This window comes from Rhopalosiphum padi, chromosome 1 (genome assembly GCF_020882245.1).
Source record: "Rhopalosiphum padi isolate XX-2018 chromosome 1, ASM2088224v1, whole genome shotgun sequence".
Lineage (NCBI taxonomy): Eukaryota > Metazoa > Arthropoda > Insecta > Hemiptera > Aphididae > Rhopalosiphum > Rhopalosiphum padi.
Window position 1 is genome coordinate 70,266,182 of NC_083597.1, and position 24,938 is coordinate 70,291,119.

Below are 24,938 nucleotides of genomic sequence, written 5' to 3' on the forward strand. Positions count from 1 at the left end.
GATAGGTCGCGTGCGCGCGTCGTTTGCGTGTTGTCTCGGAAGCGAGCCGGCAACCGGCGGCCGGCGACCGCAGTAGTTGTTCCGAGTGTTCCGACGTCGTTGTCGGTCGGTTGGTCTGTCGGTCGGACCTGGTCGGACGGGTGTTCGCGCACGGTTTTTGTTCGTCAATCGTTGGTTGCGTCGTATCGGAAAATGCTTATTATGCTATAGGTTCGACCACCCACCGGTCACTGCTGCTGTTGCGAAAAAAAAAAAACGCCGATTTAGTTGGACCGAATTTTACGGGTTATTGCGTCGCGAGTGAGTACAAACCGACAACGCACGCAAACAGTTATAAGATCATATATACTTAGCAAGGTCGGATAGTATGTGGACACGACACGTTTGAATTACCGCTGAATTTTTCCCAACGGTTTCGATAATATACATAACTATTATAAAATTATTACTGTCGTTGTCGTTTGGCCGTGCGACTGAACACGTGTGACGGGGCTTAAGCGTAGGCCCCAAAGGCGGGGGTAACAGTACTGCCGCATCGTCCATTTCGCTCGACCATCGCGGCAGTGGTCGCGTAGAAATACACGCACAGAATAGAACTCTCGCGAAACATGAGGTAGGTTTTAATGGTATATAAATGTATATTATGTGTTCCAGGCACTTAGTATAGGGTAGGTATTATTATTGTACGCGTACAGTTAGATCACTGCCGGCACAAATGGTATTACTAGCCGGTTTCTATGAAATATTATGTTATCGGGGTCCGTCGACCGAACACGACCGTTTTGTTGTTACCACACGTGGCTCGGCGATTTTGAACACCGTTATTACAACCATAAAATTATTACCTATCCAGCGCCGTACCTACACGCTCACCCAGACCAGTTTTTCTAATGCAATGGCGTTGTTCTATGTACGGCCCTTACAAACAAAGAAATACAGTGTTGTAGTCTCCCAGCGGTCGAGAAAATGTGAATGACGGCTGCATGTAACGTAGGTACTTATGTATTGGAATATGGTCCTATAGATCGTATTCGTTTTGCGAAGAAACGGCGACGTGCGCGACGTGACGAGCATTTTTTTCCTACGGTCGCCTGGTGGCGTGTATGGTTTTCGTGAACGTCTGTCGTCGTTTTTGCCCATTACGAATAACGTGGGAATCCCGCGGGTGCTGGTCGTTTTCCCGTACGGTTACCAAGCACCACCGCCGCGCGCGAACGGCGAAACGGATTACGGGCTAATAACGAACCGACGACGCGGAACGGCGGGACACAATGGACCTTTTGCTGATAATAATAACAATAAAAAAACAGCAACAATATTACCTATAAATAAACTATTTGAGATAAAAAAAATGTATATAAATATATATATATATATATATATATTGTACCTATAAGGTACATCTTTTCCGACACTTAAATTGTAGGAACGTTTTCGGATTACTCTGCGTACAATTTACTATTTCCTTTTTCCTTTTTATTATTATTCCATATTAGATACCTACTTTATAGTTGATTAACATAAACAAATGCTTTTAGAAATATCAACTTATGTGTTTTAAGGATGTGTTTAATCTATTTATTTTAAAGAAATTATAATAAACCTTTAAAAATTAGAAATTATGATGGCTTATGTGGTAGGCTGATACTCGTATGCTAAAGTTTTCTAAAAGTTTTTTAATGCATTAACTGTTGATTAAATAAATACTAGATTAAACATAAAACGAAATAAACATATATTTATAGAATATTATTACGTTGATTTAGCCAAATTGGTGGTTATATTTTAAGACATTTTCAAATAACACAATTCGATATTTTATCGGAATCAATTTGCTGTAATTTTTCATTGAACAGTTGTTGATATATTATGTAACTGCAATAATCTGTATTTCTATAAACCAAATAGAGTATAGTATAGTATCGATTTTGTATGATTTAATTTAAATAAAAATAATAACTTCATATCTACCTAGTATGATAAAAATTGATATAAATACATCGATTTATTTATATAAATGTATTAAATATGTAAACTTTTGATTGATTTGTGTATATTTATTATAATATATCATAATATTTTAATACAATACAGGAACAATTATTGATTTATCTATAATGGTTTAGTCGTACTCGACTATTTAATAAAAATGTATTTTGTTGTTTTAATAATAATATGTTATGTAATAATGGGGCAAGAAATTGTTGATTGATTAGGTAGCAAAATACTTCATCGTCATTGATATATACATTGATAAAAATAATCTTTTAGCTAATAAACCAACATAATTCGTCGTTTAATTTATTATGTAAGGAATATTGAAATTGATTGAATCTAATTAATCAGTGAATTCATAAATATTAAGCGTATAATAGTACTAATTAAAATATGATAGGTACCTATTTGTTCTTTTTTTTTTTTTGAAAAAATATTAAATAATTATTGTTTGTATGCTTCTTTACTTTAATTGCATTTTAAATTGGAAAATTTCGTGATATTTTAATTTTTAAAAGCCATTTTATAAAATAAGGCTTAGTATATTTAATAAAAACAGTTTAAATTCTAAATTCATTATTTTTTTTCGTTGAGGCATTCTGAAAGTTGTACGTAATAAGATTACAATAATTAAAATCAAATAATAATATTACACAACTGCGGATTGATTAATCTTAAGTTCTACTGAGCAAATACAAAAACAAAATGTGCACAGAAAGAAACAATAATAACGATAATTAATAGAGGTACCTGCAATTTACATTTTATGATTTAATGATAAAATGCACTATATACTCGATTGTACTTAATATGTTGGTGCATTATTTTGTCATAACTTATCTTTTACAATTTTGTTAGTTTTGTTTTTTGATTTCATTGAGATTATACCATTTAACAATTTATTATGTAATAATTATATTATGTTATGTTATTAGTTATTTGATTATCTGTTATGGAAATAAATATTTTATGATGGAATTAAATAAATAGGAATGACAGACAAAAGTTACCATCACGTTTACTACGTATCTAATAAGACAATAAATGATTACAGTAACCATTAGCCAGTAGGTACTATAGATATTCACTTGATTCTAAACATAATTCGCTAATTATCGTAAATTGGTTTAATCTGTTGTTTAATTATTTAATCATAGTTATGTCCATGTAGACTGAAATAGCAACCTATATAATTAAATATACGACAGACATACATTAAGCATACAGTGTATGGCCATGAATTATATATCTACTTTTTGTCTTTTTGTAACACGTTTATTATACACTCATATTGTATCCACCGATGTCATTTCCTACTAAAATGCATTTAACGGTACTTGAGCTCCAATGTACATTGAACCAAATAATCTAACCATACAATTCGTTGTAGACATATTATAGCTTTTGCACCATTTATGTTTTTAATAGAACTATTAAGACTACATAACTTTTAAAGATGTTTGTAATCGGCTGATAAGTGCACCACATATTTACAATTGTACTCGATTATAATAATGGAAAAGGTTTTCTTATACAGAAGTTTTTTTCTCGACTTGATGGGAATATGTGCTTTTAACAAAAAAAATATATTTATATATTTAAAATTGCTCATAAGTGCAATATAATGCAGCTGCTAAAACTAAAACTAAAAGTTATATGGATTAATATTATTATTGATTAAAAAGTAATATAACAGTTCTAAAATTAATTTTATACTTATACGCTGTTACAGTTATAGTGAGTTATATAGTATATTATAATATTTTATAGGTACTTTATTAATATTATTATTTTACAAAATATCAGATGATCTTTCCGAACACTGGTAGAAATATAAATCTGTTCATAATTACGGGATTACTGTTATATTTTAATCACGTTTATATTTATAGTATATTCAGGAGTGTAGTGGAGTGTATACTGTATATACACGTATATACATTATACATTCATAACAATATTTATAAAAAAATATACACATAAAGATGTTAATTTTATAAGTATGCAATGAATAGTGGGACATGAATATATGATTTTAATATCTGTCATAAGCAAGCGTAGGTCATTTATATGGATAATTTGTATATTATTTTTTTATTATTTTGCTAATAACTAGTAGTTTGATAATCAAGATAACTAATTTTTAAGTGCAGCAAGACAATTTTTTTGGGATATATTTTAGGATAATATGAAATATTTACTGGCCAGTTTACTTAAAACATTATTTATCAATACATCCCTAACTATATTATCATAATAATCTGCTTAAGTATGATGCCATTCTACATGCAAGGTCATTATTCATGACCGCATGCACGTGCGCTTTAGAATTTTAGCTATTTCAAAAACTTAAGCTATTTTAGTCATGTGTATATATCTTTTTAAAACTAAATAAAATAGATTATTGCGTATAATTTATGAATGAATTATTAACATAGGTTTCATTTAAGTTTAAAATGTGGTTAAAAATAGTATAGTAATAAAACATGTGGTTTTCATTGGTATTGTACATAACATTAACTAGTATAATGTCTTAAATCGTTTTCGTATAATGTAGGTACGTTTATGGTTTTCTAAACAGTTATAAAATATCATTTTACTTTAACGTTTTGATATTTATGCAAGTTATGTTTTTGTGTTCTGTTTGTGCTTTGGATTAATGACTTTATTATTTTTTCCTAATCCGCTAGATTAGCTGCCTATAATCTTATCATTAACTTAAATGGTTATATGTTTTATATGTGGTGTAAAAATTCTTAAAATGAATAACACGGTATAAACTTTTTAAATTTTATGAACAAGCTAAGACAAATATGAGGATATCGTGACCAAGGACAAACGTCCTAGGCGGACGACTGTGTTACAAATTGCAACATTAACAAGAACCTTCCCATAATACGTGGGTGCATATTATATTGTGTAATTTTATTTGGTATATCAGTACATAATATGCCTACGACTTAGGAAAAACCGAATCTTCAAAAATTAATAACTTACGGTCATATTAAATATATAGGTAGGTAAATTTGTCGAGGAGCCAATTTATTAAATTATACTGGCTTTATTGTTCCAACATAAATATTATACAAGATCAGTAATCACTGTATTACCTGATGAAATTATATTAACTGTTATATTTTATATGTATATTGTATAATACTAAATTATGACTAACGCGATAAAATGTAAAATTGATTTTTTTTATGATTTTCTATTATAATATTATATAGGACTGCAGTGTTTTTTTTTTTTATATTTTTTTTATCAATTTTCATTTACCTCGTTTCTAGTTAAATGCACTAAAAATTAAAATAATTGTTGCCATAAATTATACTATCTTTTTAAGTTACTCGTAAAATAATAATGGTACACGGTTAATATTTTAATTATTATTAATAAAAAAAATATTTTATATATTTTAATACATGAATACGTGTGTTTCTTTATTAATTTTTTTTTTGTTTTGCAGGTCTTTTACCCGTTGATGAAAATAATTTGAGTGAGTATTACAAAATATAAAATTATATTTATATGTTTGAATGTACGTATACGGTTTTCAGATACTTAAAAATATTTCTATATTAACATATATACAATATAGTATTTTATTATGACGTAAAATAAATGTTTCATCTGTGACGATAAATCACAAAATTATATTTTGCAGTTCTTAACAGTTAAAATCGTTGTAATATGATAAGTAAGATAAATTAAAATGTTGTCGATTTTCACGTAAAATCACAATAGCTTGAGAATATTGTGTTTTCATAAATAAAACTTGATAATATTTATTATTATGTTATACGATGAGTCCCGATGCGTATGTATACTCGTATGTGATATTTAGTAATACTAATAACACTACGTGACTTCCATCATTTAACGAATCAGTTTTAGTGTGCGACTTTGCGAGCGGTATCATGTTATGGGATATAATAAATCGTATTTACTGAAAATTAGTAAGCCATACGCAAATACATATAAAAAAATAAAACGAATACGTTATTCGCGAACATAAGAAAACGAGGAAAGATTATTTTATTAAATTCGAGATTAACTGATTTTATGTAATAAAGGACAAATAAAAACGTCACCATGACTTAAAATATAAGCGAAAAAAGGTTTTCGTCTCTAATGAAAGATACCAGCACTATATACATAGTACGGATATTGAGGATTTATTGATTCCGACGAAACATCCCTGTTTAGCTGTGATAGCCAGTTTAAATATACATGGTTGTATCCCAACTATTTCACTGGTAATTAATAAATAAAGGTAATGTAAAATATATAGAATAAAACAAATAATATTTTACTAGTGGACTGTATAAATTTTATTGCTTATAAGTAGGAAATCTAATGTACACGAGAACACCTTAAGTACTATGTTAGTCCTACCAAATGATAATAATACAAATAATAAATAATAATTGATCAACAAATCACAAACATGAGTGTGATAATAATAATATTATAAACGTAAGCACACGATGTTTATATCAACAACCGCTACAATACGATATAAAATGATAATATAATACAAAATGATTATACGGAGTGATACGTCTGACCTGGTCGCTGATCGGCTTCCCCATACGACATGTCGACGAATACGATATCCTCCAATCAAGTGTACATACGGTGGTTCATGATTTACTTCGCGGTATATGATTCACTTCATAAGGAACCAAAAACAATATAATAGTTGACCAAGCGTATGTTACGTAATGCGCGTATAACAACTACCAGTTAGTTAACGCGAATAATCAAATCGGGTGCGCAAGTGCGCAACAGCCAGCAACGACGACAACACAAACACGTGATCGATCGCTTAACGAATACGATGTCCGGAGAAAAACTCACGGATGAATGACAGCGAAGATAATAATTATTAGCATGTCATATCGTGCGCACTCGGGAGTACACGTATTTACGGCCGTATACCAAACACAACAATACGTAACAAACGAAAAATGCACGATTTAAAATTGCGTTACATTAGCGTGGCGTGAAAAAGCTCGGTAACAACACACGTACGCGTACTGGTTTCACGATAAAAACGGTTCGTGAGCGAACGCGACGATGGCCCGCCGACAACGTCGGCGCATGCGTAACCGGCACCAGTTCAAAACTTGAATTTGAAATGACTAGCGCCCTCTAGTTGGACTTGGTCCGAACATCCTCCCCCGCTTTGAAAGGATGCTTTCAAAGGAGACATTTCTCGGTCAGACCATATCACTGTGCGTTTACATGTTATAACAAGATATATACTAAAATTCCCAAAAAAAAAAAAAAAATTACAGAAATAGTACCTAATGAACGAACAAAAAAAAATATATGTACATTTTGGGAAATGACAAAATATGGAACAAGGAAGGAGAGTTAGTTAAGCGTTGTCAGTAGGTAGTTTGACCAACTTTACGACCGGGCGTTTCAGTATCCCTTCTGCTGTCTTGATGGTGGCTACACGAACCACTTGGTCAGCACCAGGATGGACGTCGATGACTCGACCCAGTTGCCACATCAACGGAGGTCGAGAAGGTGAATTTATGACGACGACATCTCCGACACCGAGACTGGGATTTTGATGGAACCATTTTTGTCTACTTTGCAGCGTATGGAGATATTCCCGACTCCATCGTTTCCAGAAGGACTGAAGGGCTTGTCTCACTAATTGCCACCGCTTGAGGCGATTCTGAGGGATATCGCTGATATCATGTTCGGGAATCGCCAGTATAGGTTGTCCGATCAGGAAATGTCCTGGCGTTAGCACAGATAAATCGTTCGGATCGGTTGACATGGCGACTAATGGCCGAGAATTGAGTACACCTTCAATACGTGTGATTAGCGTCATTAACTCTTCCAAAGTATACACCTGATTACCTACTACCTTTTTTAGATGTAACTTGGTACTCTTAATAGCAGCTTCCCAAATACCGCCAAAGTGCGGAGCTGCAGGCGGGTTGAACCTCCATTGACATGGAACTCGGGCATGAAGTGCTTCCTTCGTTGCTGCGTCGTGGAATAATGTCTTGAGTTGTTTCGCTGCGCCAACGTAATTAGTTCCACAGTCGGAATAAATCTGCACCGGAATCCCTCGTCGAGCTACAAATCGATCGAAAGACGCTAGGAATGCCTCTGTTGTCAAGTCTGTGACAACCTCCAAGTGCACAGCCTTGGTAGATAGGCATACGAATAACCCAAGATATGCCTTGTGCGTCCTTGAGTTACGGCGTTGACTCTCCTTAATGGTGAACGGACCTCCATAATCCATTCCCACGTTGGCAAATGGTCGGCATTGTTGGACCCTTGTTGATGGTAAATCTGCCATAAATGGTTGGGGAGCTGCGGCCTTGTATCTAATACACACTGTACACTTGAATATTATTTGACGAATCGCAGCGCGAATCGAAACGATCCAGAAACGGCGCTGAATTAACGAAGCTACCAAACGCGTTCCACCATGTAAAGTATTATGATGGTAATGATGGACAATAAGCTGAGCAAGGTGAGACGATTTCGACAACAAAATAGGGTGTTTGGCGTCGGTGTTCAAGTCCGAATGCTGCAAACGACCGCCTACTCTAATAATACCATGAGCGTCGACGAAGGGTGCAAGCTGAGCGAGGGAGCTCGGGGTGACGATAGAATTTGACGTTACTAGTTGGTGGTACAAATCTGAGTAATATAACCTTTGTGTATACATTGTTACCTTCATCAATACTCTCTCATACTCTTGCCAAGTGATTGGCCCACTCACAACCGTACGTTGTCGAGCCTTGTCAGCGAACCGCAGGCAGTATGCTAACACCCGTTGCATTTTGCGCAGCACGGAAAAACGTTGGATCAAGCTAGAATCAACCTGTCGGGTTAAAAATACATTTTTTGATGGGCGTTTATATTCCGGGAGCTCTTCAGGATTTATACTTGATGTAGTTACAACTGGCCACTGACATTCCGGGTAATGAAGGAATATCGGTCCATGTAAAAATGATGAGCATGCTACCAAAGCATCTGGCAGCAACCCTCGTGATGCCGGGTCAGCTGGATTGTCTGAAGTACCAACGTGTGCCCATTCGCACTGGGGTACGAGGTCTCGTATTTTAGATACACGGTTAGTGACGAATATTTTGAATAGCCTCTGTTCGGCCGTGAGCCAAGATAAAACAATGGTTGAATCTGTCCATGCCCGGACACGCGTAATCTTGACTTTGTCCCGTAAGGTTTTCAAACGTAGAGACAGTAAACGCGACAACAGGAGCGCGGCACAAAGCTCCAACCGAGGTATGGTTAACGATATATCCACTGATGATGACTTCAGTGGTGCAACCTTTGTTTTACACGCTAAAAAATACACTCTGACATTACTATCCTGATCTACCACTCGCAAATATACTGTTGCTGCGTATCCAACCTGAGACGCGTCAGCGAATCCTAGTAATTGTATGTCTTGACTATTAACTACTGCAATGTGTCGTGGCAGCGACAAGCATGCTAAGTCAGGAAGTTTATCGATGAAACCTTGCCACATCGACGTCAGACCTGAAGACAGTGGTGTATCCCACTCTAATTTATCCATCCATAATGTCTGCATTAAACACTTCGCCCAGAAAACCATCGGACCCAACGCGCCGATTGGATCATAAAAACGAGCAACAGTTGATAATACTGACCGTTTTGTAGGAGTGACATGATCTATCGTCGAATGATAGCCGAATGTGTCAAGTACAGGGTCCCAATGAACTCCTAAAACCTTGACTGCCTGTTCCTTGGTTGGCTCTATCCACGGTGTCACAGCACGGTCTTCAATTTCGATGGTGTTCAAGATCTCGGGACAATTGCTAGCCCATTTTTTCAGGCTAAATCCACCTCGATTTAGCAAGCCGATGATTTGGATTTTTGATTCTAAAATGTCCTCCACAGTGTCAGCGCCAACAAAAATATCATCTACATATGTATCAGCTAACAGGACATCCTTGACGAGTGGAAAATCAGGTCCATCCTCCAGGTTGAGCTGTTGAAGGCATCGAATCGCTAAAAACGGAGCCGAACTTACGCCGTATGTGACCGTACACAACTCATATTCCTGCACTTTGTCACTAGGCGAATTGCGCCATAGTATGTGCTGATAAACTTTATCTTGTTCATGTAGACATATTTGCCGATACATTTTAGTTATGTCGGCAGTAAAAACAAATTTGTGTAGACGACTGCGCAACAAGACATCACCGATTTCAGTCTGAAGTTTTGGTCCAGTCACCAAACAGTCATTTAATGAGACTCCTGATGAAGACGTAGCCGAGGCGTCGAACACCACACGAATCTTCAGTTCTTCATTACAACGTTTAACTACTGGGTGGTGTGGTATGAAATATTTGCCTGGCTCAGTCGCTAACTTCATATGTCCTAACGCTCTATAATCGTTCATGAAGGCCCGGTAGGCCGTATACAATGCTGAATCCTTCTCAAGGCGACGTTCTAAATTATACAGTCGGTTAAGAGCTGAAGTTCTGGATGACCCTAAAACGACCGACTTCTCATCTTGACATCCGATGTCGGTGGAACATACTATCGTTCGAAATGGTAAACCAACATAAAATCGACCGATGGCGTCTCGTTTCGTGGTTCTAACAAACCAATCTTCACATTGCTTGTCTTGTGTAGTTGGCATTGTAGACTCTGTGGGCTCCTCTACTGTCCAAAAACGCTGCATCAACTCTTCAATCGGAGGGGTTGTACTAATTGACAGGGAAGTAAGAGGAGTATGTGTGTTATTCTGTAACGCGCCAATTATGACCCAACCTAACTGTGTATTCATCGCTGATGGTAGGCCCTCGGTATGTATAATGTCAGCTCTAGATTGAATGACGGACGGATATAAGTCTCCTCCAATCAACATATCTACTGGCGCCGGGTGATCAAATCGGGGGTCGGCAAAGACAAGATGCCGATAGCGATTTCGTATCTCAGCTGGCAAAACCCTGTCAGGCATTGATGACATAATTCGAGGTAAAAAAATTAAAATTAGTTTGACCTTTAACAGTATTGACCGGTTGTTGGGAAAGTCCGATGACCTCAACAGGACACTTCCTACGGGTCAGACCTAACCGGTTGACACAATCCACTGTCATTGCAGACACCTGCGACCCACTGTCTAATACTGCCCTGACTTCTTGTAGAACTCCTGTATTGTCCCGAACCCTGACTACAACAGTACCCAACAAAACAGTGGTTTCAGTATGTGTAACTCCCGAAAACTGTGTTGCATTGCAACTTGTGGTGGCTCGTTCAGAGTTGTCATTTGTCTTATCGGTGCTCGATTTTGTAGTATCATCTGCCAAATGTAGTAATGTACTATGCTTACTTGAACACGTACGACACGTAAAAGACGTAGGACACGCATTGCTCATATGCCCTCTGTTCAAACAAATAAAACATAATTGATTTTTATTGACAAAATCGCGACGACTGGTAATTGTTAGTTTTCGGAATCCAAAACACTTGTAAATTGCATGTGGGTGTCCACAAAACAAACACTTTTTTGACTTGGTGGGGGCAACCGCGGCTAACGATGTCTTCTCGGACCTCTTGCCCTGGATCTTCTTAGTAGTTGTCTTCCCTACGGTCTTTTCATTATTTTCCACACAATTAATGCTCAAACTGCTGCCAACGTTTTCCAAAACGTTACATCGTTGTGATGCGAACTCTAATAATGAGTTCAAATCAGGTATTTCATTTTTCGCAACAGTAGCCTCAAATAATCGTCGTGTCATGGGATCAATAACGCGTGAACCGATGTAGAATAATATAAAACCAGCCAAGTCTCCAACTCCAAGAGCTTGTATAGCAGATACATTTTCCCGAAAGGTGTTGACGAACAATGAAAGTGATGCAGGGGATTCTTTTGTTAACGGCGCGAATGTAAATAATTTTTCAATGTGCGCAGTGACCAATAAGCGTTTATTGTCATATCGATTTTTAAGCGCGTTCCAAGCAATAGAATAATTGTCAGCTGTAAGTGGCACTGCTTTTACTATTGTTAACGCTGGACCTAATAAGTAAAACAATAAGTAATGGAAACGCTCAATATCTTCGTAATGTTTGTTGTCATGCACCAAAGATGTAAACATATCACGGAAAGAACACCATTCAATAATATTACCATCAAACTTAGGAATCTCGATTCTTGGTAAAATCAGTGATTGCACAGAAGACTGACTCCTATCATTGCGCGGAGTGGGCATCGAAGTATTCTGTTTTAATTTTGCTACAATGACATTGATCTGGTCACACATCGATTGCATCGTTTCGGTGACGTTCTCATCCACTTCCACGAATTGGTCAACTTCATCGGTCTCCGCGAGTGTTGAAAGAATATGTTTTTGTTCATTATTGAAATCAGTGACAAGTTGACCTAATGACATAACTCGCGCTTCTAATGTGGGACGATTTTCAGAATTGATTATTGCATCCTTAGCAATACTTAATATTTTCTTAATTGATCGTAACGCGACGTCTCTTGCGGCACGCGCGCGCGTTAGCTCGGTCTTTTTTTGTTCATTGTGGATTTGTTGCTGATTTTTTCTCGTCATCGTATAAATGATGTAGTACCTATACACCTAACAACGCAAAACTAACAACCAAGAAAAGAAACACAAAGATACTACTAGGATAAAGCAATAATAATAATATATAGCAAATAATGCAATAATTAATACATATAATACATTAATTGATAGCTATCCGGCTCTCGAAGGACCAAATGTTTAGCTGTGATAGCCAGTTTAAATATACATGGTTGTATCCCAACTATTTCACTGGTAATTAATAAATAAAGGTAATGTAAAATATATAGAATAAAACAAATAATATTTTACTAGTGGACTGTATAAATTTTATTGCTTATAAGTAGGAAATCTAATGTACACGAGAACACCTTAAGTACTATGTTAGTCCTACCAAATGATAATAATACAAATAATAAATAATAATTGATCAACAAATCACAAACATGAGTGTGATAATAATAATATTATAAACGTAAGCACACGATGTTTATATCAACAACCGCTACAATACGATATAAAATGATAATATAATACAAAATGATTATACGGAGTGATACGTCTGACCTGGTCGCTGATCGGCTTCCCCATACGACATGTCGACGAATACGATATCCTCCAATCAAGTGTACATACGGTGGTTCATGATTTACTTCGCGGTATATGATTCACTTCATAAGGAACCAAAAACAATATAATAGTTGACCAAGCGTATGTTACGTAATGCGCGTATAACAACTACCAGTTAGTTAACGCGAATAATCAAATCGGGTGCGCAAGTGCGCAACAGCCAGCAACGACGACAACACAAACACGTGATCGATCGCTTAACGAATACGATGTCCGGAGAAAAACTCACGGATGAATGACAGCGAAGATAATAATTATTAGCATGTCATATCGTGCGCACTCGGGAGTACACGTATTTACGGCCGTATACCAAACACAACAATACGTAACAAACGAAAAATGCACGATTTAAAATTGCGTTACATTAGCGTGGCGTGAAAAAGCTCGGTAACAACACACGTACGCGTACTGGTTTCACGATAAAAACGGTTCGTGAGCGAACGCGACGATGGCCCGCCGACAACGTCGGCGCATGCGTAACCGGCACCAGTTCAAAACTTGAATTTGAAATGACTAGCGCCCTCTAGTTGGACTTGGTCCGAACAATCCCGTTTTGAAAAAGGTATTAATTAATGACTCCACCGGCGATTGATTCGGCTGGCTACCGTTCATACTAAATACCTTTCGATACAACAGCGTAGTATTTATGTTGAAAAGTTAATACTAGTCAATAGATTTAAAATGAATCCAAATTAAATATTAATTAATGTCCTATTTATAAAGTTTCATTATACATTTATAATTTATATATTGTATTATGATGAATATATCTCTTGTATATAATCTCTATAACAGTCGTTGTATTAATCATTGTATAAAATCTGTTTTTGCATTGTTCACTTTTAATTATATAAATAAATAAATATTTTTTAAATATATAATATTAAAATCATAAAACTATAGAAAAAGTATTAAATTTTAGATTTTTCTTTTTTATTATTACATTTATTTAATTAATTCAAATATTTTATTTTTAACATCATCTACATTAATCATTAAGTAAACTTACTGTATCTATGAAATGTATAAATACTTTAATATACATTAAATGTTCATATAAGTATTCATTTATGTCTAATACTTTAGTGTTCTACCTATTTGATTATAATTTAATTAATTTAAATAAAAAATTCAGTGAAGCATTAAAGTCTATAGCTTATTACTGGTGTCTATTATTTTGATAAATTTATAACATTATGAATTTGTATGGTTAATATAAATAGTAACCGGCATAGTCAATAAATTTGCAAAATTTATATATATTCAATAAACTAACATGGTTCTAGTTGTATAAGATACACTAAAATTCAATTTTAAACTTTACTTTTTTTGACATGAAAAAAAAACATCTTTTATTGTATCTTATATGATTATTAACTAGACACTCTCACGAATGGGTTATAACTATAATAGGTCATAGGTGTAATATAAATTCCAAAGGTACTTTCATCGAAATTAAGTTCACTACATTGACCAGTTCACCAATAATGAAAGGAAAATATACAAGTACCTCGGTGGAATTATGAAAGTAATATAATTTACCTATATTATTATTATTATTGGTTTTCATACCCAAACATTTATATCTTAATTATTGTGGTCCTCCTTAATTTTAGACAAAAGAAACTTTTACACATCTACATAGGTCCTCATTAGAGTTTTTAAATAAATTAGAAACTTCAAACTATTAGAACCAAAATACAACACGTTAATTTGGTTAAAATTCCAACTATCAAATAACATTTTCTATCGTTTACGGGTAAGTATAAAAATAATTAGAGTTAAAATAAGTATGAAAATGTTTATCCGTGCTTACTAAATGTATAAGCTATACGGTATTTTCTTTTCAGTCTTTACTCTTTAGTCTGTATAAAATAATAAGGTAAAATTAAAGTTTTTTTTTTTAAATCTAGGACCTAATTCGTGTATTATATATGATATGTAATAATCCGAGAACCAATTCGGATATTCTTGCTTCGATTTTATCTTGACAAATAACGGTATAACAAAAAACCACTTCACTCCCCAATGTTCATTTTTTTTCCACTCTTGATTTACTGTTTCTGTGATTATAATAGTGGAAATAGGATTTTCTCTCCGTGAAATCGATGAGCAGTTTTTCGATTTTGCTATTTCGTATATATCCGTTGTGAACTATACATATAGTACAGGAGGATGTATTTTGCTTCCACTATTATTCTTTTAAAATAAATTATTTCAAATTTGATAAACACGTCTTGTCGTACATAACTCATACTGACGCGCGTGCATAATCTTTTCAACGCATCAGAAAACAATTAAGCCATTTAGACACGATTGTAGGTACACAATGTCTCCGTAGGAAGGTATAAGTACCCCAAACGTATACAGACACCACTAATACCTCTACCCTATATTATAAGACTTCACACACAGTCAGTTAAACATTCAAAATATACGATTGTGTACAATAATATATTACTAATAATAACACGGTAAAACACGCGCGTAAACGTTAAATAATGCATTAATTATGTAAGAATTTATTACCTATACCCATAAATAATATAAATACAACAGTAAATCATTATTACTATCGTGATCGTATTATACATATATCTAATTTAAGTCTATAGTACAATAATACTATGAACCCAAGAAATATTTCATTTGGCCAGTGTTTTTTTTGCATTGGATGTTTTGCATTCTTATGTTATTTGAAGATTTTTATATAGATTTTTTTCTGGTGTTTCTGTGTTTTACAAAACAAATTGTCGAGATAATTTTAAAATATTTTTTTACAGAATTTCATTTGTCAATCTTTGTATTAGTATATTACCAATTTTCTTAGAACAATAATTAGGGTTTTTAAATATGTTTAAAACTGTAACGTATATTCGTATAATGTTATCCTTAACGGTTTTTGGAATAAACTACGATAATTTTCGTTTACAGTTATATAATAATAGCTTATCGTATTTTATTTTATTTTTTTTTTACACGGCACTCAGTAACGGTGTAACTTTGCTGCATAGTAAGTATAACAATGTTAAAACAACAAAGTAACTTCTATAAGTAATTCTTTTTCTCACTAACACTAAACTAAGATCTACATTTAAATACGATATATAACTTATCTTTGCTTAGACACTTATAAAATATATTTTATTGAAAAATGAATTTAAGATTCTTTCAATTCCAGTAAAAATACTAAATTGGATAAAACTAAAATAAATTTCCACAATATTGTTATTATTTAAATTTATATTTTATTATAAAGCTCAAGTACTTAATATCATAGTATTATAATAATTTTGAGTGATTATTCAATTTAAATGTTAAAATTATTTTTGATAATAATACGCTCGTCAAGGGATAACATATTTTTTTTTTAGACGAAACTGTATTTTATGGTATAAATCTGTTTTTACTTTTGAAAGAAATATGACTTTTTAAAACTCTTATTTTATTATAAACATTATAAATATTTGATTAAATATATATTTTCACTTTATAGGTACATGTAACCATTTTGTTACATCTTAGTGATACAATTGCATGTTTTTGGTAATATTACTTCATTAAAGATAATATATATATATATATATAATAAAAACTATAAATAAAACTGACGTTATAGGCAATAAGCATGTTTAATATTTAATTTTGATATCGTGTAATGTTGTAATATCACTGTGTGTAAATTAAGTAACTAAGTAATATTCAATTTTAAAAATTACAATTTTTCTGTCTCATCCCTGTATTGAAATAGTGAATATTAATAATAATAATATTAATAATGATTTATTCAAATATTAAACTAACATATTTAAAAAAAACAGGCAGGTACATTAAGTTAAGAATCTAAAATATATTTTCACTCTGTTATACGATTTTTACATAGGTATAAGTTGTCTGTTTATTAATAAAAAATGTTTATTACTTTACAAGATTTTCTTGACTATACTATATCAGGAGTATCACTTAAGTTCTCATTATGGTACATTATCAAGATTTAATTAAATTATAAATGTAGATTTAATTAAAAATAGCTAAATTCATGTATAAGTTCCTTTAGTGGGATAATTCTTCATTCCACGAACATATGTTATTTTATTTTTCAAAGGTCAAATACCCACTGTTATTATTTAATAAATTATAACAGACTGAAAAATAAAAAATAAAATTAGTCCTAAAAAATATAAATATACATAATTATTGATTATAAGATACAATATTTTTTCTTTGATAAAAAAAAATCGATTTTTTGGCGCAACATATGCTAAAGAACAGTTACCCATTAGAATCATGAGTGATCTAAAGCTTTAACGCTAGTATTGTGATTTTTGAAAATGTTTATAATTATTAATGTACTATTTTAAATTTTATAATAAAAGAGGTAGGCAGGTAGGTAGCGCGTTCTGCTATACATTAGGTGTTGAGTGGAATTCATTATTGAATAAATCATTATAATGCATTTCGATAAATTTGAATTTAATGATAATCCATTGATACAATTCTGAGTGAAGATTGTCTAAATTTTGGGAACCATGGTTAGAAAACAATAACGGGCTTACATAAATATGTCCGTTTTTCCTTAATTTTTATTTATTTTCCTCAATTATAAAAAAGGTAATGGGAATATTTAATTTTGACGTCTTTAATGTACAAACTAGATACAATTTTCTATTTAAAGTGAAAATTGAAACATTTTAACAACTACTTATTGTACAGACCCAAAAAACACACATGATTGTAAAATCAATACATTCATCGTTCTGCTCAGAAGCTAATAAATATTTATCTTATGTGTTTGGATTAACAAAAGAGATACAGGGAAATATATATGAACTTGACATTATATAATATCATATTTCGATCAAATCATGAGTGCATGTAATCAAAATTTTTCTTGGATCTTTTATTTGATGTTTATAATTCCTTTGATGTGTATGCAAAAATCAGTAAAAAATATTTGTTAGTAAATGGGATATATAGTTAATGTTTATATGGAGTTATATCTGTTTTTAGTAGATACTCAATTTATATGAATTATTTAATGTATTGTATAATTATTTGATGTTTTTTCCTATTTTTTTATACCTTACAAACCCGGAACCCTTGACCTTTATCAATTTATCATGTGTTCACCATCCTTCAAAACTTATCCGATATAAGTTCATTCATGCGACAACACTTCAAATAAGTTGTAAATTATGTCGATAAAAACAAAACATTTTACAAATAACGAGAAATAAAAATTATTTTTAGGTCTTATTGAGTTAACATCAGAAAAAGTTTATATCATGCGATGGCAAAAACCTTGTGACATACATATAAGTAATGTATTTCTTTTTTATTTATAACGTTACTTCGGAAGAAGAATTATTGGTTTTTAATGTTATAATTGTCAATTTAATTTGCTTTATGAAGATTAATGTTTTTTCTCATATCATACATGAAATATTTTATTATGTATCTTAAAAAATGTATTTTATATGAAAATTGAGGAATTAAATAAATTATTATTAATAATAATATTCATATATCATAATTTAGTGTAAGAAATTAATTGACAAATTTAATTATAATATAGGCACACACAATATAAATCTTAAATCAATTTCTTAAATTTCATTTACAGCTTTGCATTATAATATCACTAAATCATGTTTTTTTTAATATAATATAATATACATTTAGGTGATGTATTTTTATAGAGTAGTGTCACTGGAATCTTAACTAAAACTAAAATGTTTAGTTATTTTAACATAACATATTCTTATGGATTGTAAATATATTATTATATGTGTATATTAAATAAAAAATAAAATGAAAAAAAATAATAACGTGGTTGCCTATATTAAAAATAAAGATTATATAAATAAGATTTTTTTTCTTGTATTCGATAACAAAATTGTTTTATAATGAAAATAATAACAAAAGGAATGTATTGCTTAAAACAATTTATCAAGTAGGTAGGTATATTTACAAAATATATAATCTAATTATTTATCTTTTTAATGTTTTTTTTTTATTTTTAATCATCGGTTAACCATAATATTATTCTATAGTTATATTTGTATTTTAATGTATTAGTTTGTTTCGTATATAAATAAAACAATAAATACTTCAAACTTTTAACGTATTTATTAGCATGGTTTATTTTATAAGTTTGAGTAGTATTAATTTTAATATTGTTACTAATCAATAAATACCGTAGTAATAAAAATATTTATTTAGTTAACTATTTAGTATGTTTTTAAATTCATAATAATTTAATTATTACAGTTACTTTTATTTATTTATTCGTATGGCATTACAGTTACTAAAATCACTTTAAAACATTATAGAATGTCTATCTATTTAAATAAGTGAACTATATATACAGGTTTTAAAAATTTTTTAGTTATAGCTTATAGGTTAGTTTAAATTAGATCGGATATATTATTATTGATGATAATTCTTATGTTGATAATTTTTTATGTAGGTATTAAAATATGAAATAATACAGATTAAGACGATTTCAAAAATATGTTTAAAAGTTGTTATGCTTCTATTGAGTTATTTTTAAACGAATTCAATCAAATGAACACATTTTTCTATTTCTACAATTGAGTTTTATTGTGTGAAAAACAATTTTTAAACTACCATCTCTCACAGTTTATTAAAAATATATGTAGGTACTCGTAAACTCGTGAAAATTTATAACTTAATGGTTTAATTTATTGCGTTCATCTATACCCGAAATGTTCATTGAGCTGAGTGAGTGATTTTATAAGAAATTTTACATTTTAATGTACCAATGGTGATTTAAAATAAAACGAATCGTAACTCGTGTAGGATCCTTTTTTAATATTAAAACTGTTGCGTGAAAGGAAAACACATTTAATGAGTTTCGGGAGTGTAAAGCAAAGACCGGAAAACAACATTAGTCACTGTTTTACGAGTGATGTTTTCAAAGTTTACTCGCTATATACATATAACGTGCATTGGGTGTATTCCTTGATTTGTTTGCTGACTAGGTACACATAATACTATTTAAATTACGAACGCAACATATTTACACGATCAAGTGCGTTTTGTCGGAATTATCATGGTCTACAGTTCGGGCAATGGGCAACATCCGAACGAACAGTCTTACATTTTGTATTGTGTTACAGGCGCATAAGTTTTTCCCGAGACTCGCGGGTTAGATCAACAAATTACAAACCTTTTGCGTGATAACCTATTACTCGTTTATATTATATATATATATATATATATTGTTTAAAATATTATTTTATGTATATACCGCCACGCCGCAGACACAAAGATAAGTCTATAGTAAGTGTAAAGACATTTTTCACTGTCAATTCTTTAGATTATTTTTTTCACTTACATATTTTCGTTTAGTTTTCTTCCTGAGAATATAAAAAAAATGTCATAGATCACCCAATGCAATATTATAGTAGGTATTTTACACGCGATTAACAGATAAGAGATTGTCGTGGATCGACAAATGTCACCAGATTTCAGGCTTCAGCCATCTGTTTAGCCGTTAAACACCTTGTTGGTAGTTAATTTCTAAAAGTGTACGATAACAGCGACGTCTATATATTTCACCACGACTATGTAAATCCACCATAAGATCTGCTTTCATATCACTTGTCACGAAGAAAAATGTATATTTTGAATTGTTGATTATGCTCGTATGCAATAACGTGTTTTTGTAGCCTTTGAAAACATGTAGCTTTTGTTTGGCGGTGAAATAGATAGAAAATTATTTACCGCTATCGATTAGTTATGTGATTTAATTAAAGAAACCTAATACAATTTTAAAGCAATTGTTGTTAATAGTTAACTCAATAATTATATCTCTTTTATTCCGCTTAATATTAAAACAAAAAGTGTTAAATTATTAATTTCAGTTTATAATATTTAATATGTTACATTATTTTACATTATTAATGTGTTATACTCGCACAATTATGTATAATAATGCTTTTCTTGTACCTAATTGATAAACCTACCGTAATTACAATTTCGTGAAATAGGTACACCTATTAGTTCTTCGTTTATATTTAATGAGTATTTAGCGGTAAAATGTAATTAAGGAATCCTATTGTTGAGGACACTGAAAAAAAAATAATGTGTAAATACGGTTATTTACTGTTTCATACTATGAAAAATTCAAGCCCTTTCGCATAGATTTGTTTTTGGAAATTTAATGAATATTAATCAATCTTTAATACTCATTCTGTTACCTCTATTTCATATTATATTCACATGTCACAATAATTATCAATAGTATAATAATGTTTACGTTAAAGTTTAATTGTTTTAATTTTCGCGGTAATATAATTTGTTGATGTTGAATTTATTTATTTTTATTGAAAACGATAATAATATAGTGTGTAATATATTGTACTAAAAATTTTTTTTTTATATTATAACAGAAATATTTTTTTTCTATAACATAATAACAGATTAGCAGAATAATATTATGATCAGACAAAAAAGTTATTGTACAAAAAACACGACATAAAATATAATTTTAAGAAATTAGAAGAATATGAAAGGATTAAGCTTAATTATATTTTTAAAGTAATAACTATATGTATATAAAATGTATTCTATAATAATAATGAATACTGAAAATATATACTAATACATTAATAAATAAATATACGAATATAATGACTATATATAATTTAAAAGCACATTTTAATCGTTTTAATTTTTACCCTTTTTTTCTTTTTTTTTTTATACTCACATAGCTTGAGTTGATATTTACATTTTTATATTATATGACTGCACATTTTAATTTTTTTAGATAAGAAATTATGTTTTGGACATTTAAAAATGGGACATTTGCTTCATATAGATTTATGTTAAATTCACTTCTGGCTTCGTACCATCAAAACTATTACGGTGTTTAGTCAAAATAGAAATGTAGATTAATTCACAAATAAAAAGTATTACTCTTAATAATATAATTTGCACATGGTGACTGCGGCTTACTGATTTCAAATTGCTCTCGATATTATATTTGAAATTGATGTAGAAAACTTAAAAGTACACACACAATATTGCAACTATAAGTGCTAGGACAGTATTGTATTATTTCCTTCAATTATTTTGAACGCCAAGAAAAATGTCGTACTTTAGTGAAATAAAAGAATTGTTCCTAGAGCTTCGCTATTTGAAATCATAAATAACGACGAGGTCATGATAATTGAAAAACAATAAAACATAAATCACTTGAATCATACGAATTGCTAGGAATCTGAATCGTACAAAATACAATTTGAAAACATAATTTGACTTATTATTATTGTATTTTTTTGGGGTGGGGAAGGGATATCGGATATTACTATCTATTTTTTCATTATCGATTTGTGCCTTATTTCCCTTTAATTGGCCAATTAAATTATATTTCACTATAGCTATGTATTATTAAAGACGGGTTATTATGTTGTAGATTGTATGTTGTGCAATCTAATTTTAAAAGTAATTGTTTCATTTTTTTATATAAACCCTTTGATATGTATGTTATGAAATAAAATAACCATAGAGTATTTGTATACTTTAAATAATAGAGATTAATTTATTTTAAATTACACCACAGTTGTATTTTGGGAATATCTAAAGTCAGTCATTATCGTTTATTTATTAAGTAATATACATGGTTATACCTAAAATACAAGATACGTGTATTTTTAAATAGAAACACAAACAAAAGTAATAATAAAAAAATATATAAACTCGAGAATGTTAAACGAAACGCATAAAGAAATATTTTGATTACACAAAAAACATACGTTCCACCTCATTGAGTCTTTTAGATTCCTATAATACATCTATAAAATATCATATATTCTTATTTTGTTCATCCTTCTGTATCGCACTTCGTTACCATACCTACCATTGTTATTATTGTTTATTTTATAAAAATATTTTGAACACAAAACAACATAAGAGGCATTATTTTTAATAAATTGTTTTATTCACATTATACATATCATATAATTACCTATATATGCTAATATTTATATTTGCATTTTATAGTCTGGCTATATTCCATCACATGTTTGTTAAATGTGTTGACATGTATAATAAAATACAATTAAAAATATCGATAATGATTAGACTTTAGTTTTTAAAAACGATATAGCAAAATATGCGATTGGCACGCATGACGTATTGTCTGTAATATTATAAATGCATTCTTATAGTATATTTACACCATAATACAAGTGAAACAATTTTTATTAAATTACAATTTTTTTTTCGAGATTAATGAAATAATAATGTATTGATAATTGTAGGAGAATGTGAGTAGAGATGAAGATGGATATTGGGAGTAGAGTATATAGAATACAAGATAATACGGATGCTGTTGTTTTCTATAAATACAGAACAATATAATAATGTTGAAATGTTGAAATAATAATTTTAGAATTAAATATTATGAATATAAAATATAATTAAACCTAATTCTCATAAGAACATAACGTATTCGTAAACTAGGTATTTTCTTAATCGCTATAAAATATACGTTTGAGATATAAAATAATAAAATACAGTGATTTTCAAAAAATAAATAAATAATAGTATATGGTATTAAAAATTAATCATTTTTTTTTTTTATATATATAACTACCTATAAAATTCTTCACTTATAGATTTAATAGTAAAAACGTATACACAATACACATTAATGTTAACATAACGTATTTTCTAAGTGCAATCGTAATTTCAAATGTACATATAATTAGTGTAAGTTAGTCTTTAGAGTAATATTGGATCGCATTATATTATATTGAATATTTTAGTCTAAGTTTTATGTTTAATTTACTCAAATAACGAATATGACTTTTAGTTAAGTTAAATCCTTTATTCCTTAGTATAGATTAATACTTATAACTTAAAAGTCATTATAATTATAATATCAACGACCAAATTAAAATTGAAAAATAATAATGAATATAAAAATATAATTCGCGCCATAATTTTAAAGTTCGTATCGGAGTTCTTAAAATATAAAGACTATACAATATATATGTGCATAGTACGATTAAAAATAATAATAATTTAGGAAATCGTTGGTTCATATTATATACTTTAATATATTATGTTCGAGTATAATAGGAGTATTTTTTTCATTATGGCTCCAGTGTACTTTATTCGTTTAGTGGTCCTCATTCGGTAGTCATTGATTAATGATTAGTGTTATCTTTCTTATATGTACACCTTGTCTACTATACTCTTAGATAATAAAAAAATGGATAGGACAAGCATATGTTAATATATTTGAGGCCGCGTGTCTGGAGGGGAAGTCAACTTAGGCTTTTTGTATAATGATAGTCGATACTCGATATAGGTATACTTATTTGGCCTCAATAATTCCCCTTCATGACCGCTGATAAGACCGTAATGGCCTATCCATATCTTTGTTATCTAAGACTATACTTGATATCCGAGTATATCAACGATATTTGTAAGATAAATTCTCCACGTATAATCGTAATCAACCGTTTCGTCGTATAATATTGTTTATTCTTAGATCATAATATAGTAACTTAAATTCTGTATCCGTTTGAATTTTAATAAATTAACATATAACTATTACAAATATTACCATGAATAATTATAATTACGTGATTACGTGTTTACAATTCATGTTTTAATCAGTATTTAAAAATCATCATACATTTCAAAAAAATATACATAATATAATTTTCTGTATTATAATAACACAAATTATCATATCATTTAATTTTTCTA

At 30.7% G+C, this 24,938-nt stretch overlaps 2 protein-coding genes across 4 annotated transcripts in view; one reads left to right on the forward strand and one right to left on the reverse strand.

The window, feature by feature from the left end:
* LOC132928675 (adenylate cyclase type 5) overlaps positions 1-24,938 on the forward strand; it is a 201,754-nt gene that overhangs the window by 70,785 nt on the left and 106,031 nt on the right. For 2 of the 3 annotated variants that reach the window (XM_060993520.1, XM_060993510.1), the window contains exon 2: positions 5,465-5,494. The gene's annotated coding sequence lies outside the window, so the exon portion shown is untranslated. Of the gene's footprint in view, positions 1-72; positions 614-5,464; positions 5,495-24,938 lie in introns of those variants that run through there. The other variant, XM_060993502.1, reaches the window with a different exon arrangement.
* Positions 7,382-10,894, reverse strand: LOC132926638 (uncharacterized). The gene has a single exon (XM_060991016.1). It carries the CDS (start codon positions 10,892-10,894, stop codon positions 7,382-7,384), a length of 3,513 nt encoding a protein of 1,170 aa, XP_060846999.1.

What these genes read in the sequence shown, in the direction of transcription:
- LOC132926638 (XM_060991016.1), bottom strand. Translation starts at nt 10,894, where the DNA reads ATGTTGATTGGAGGAGACTTATATCCGTCCGTCATTCAATCTAGAGCT.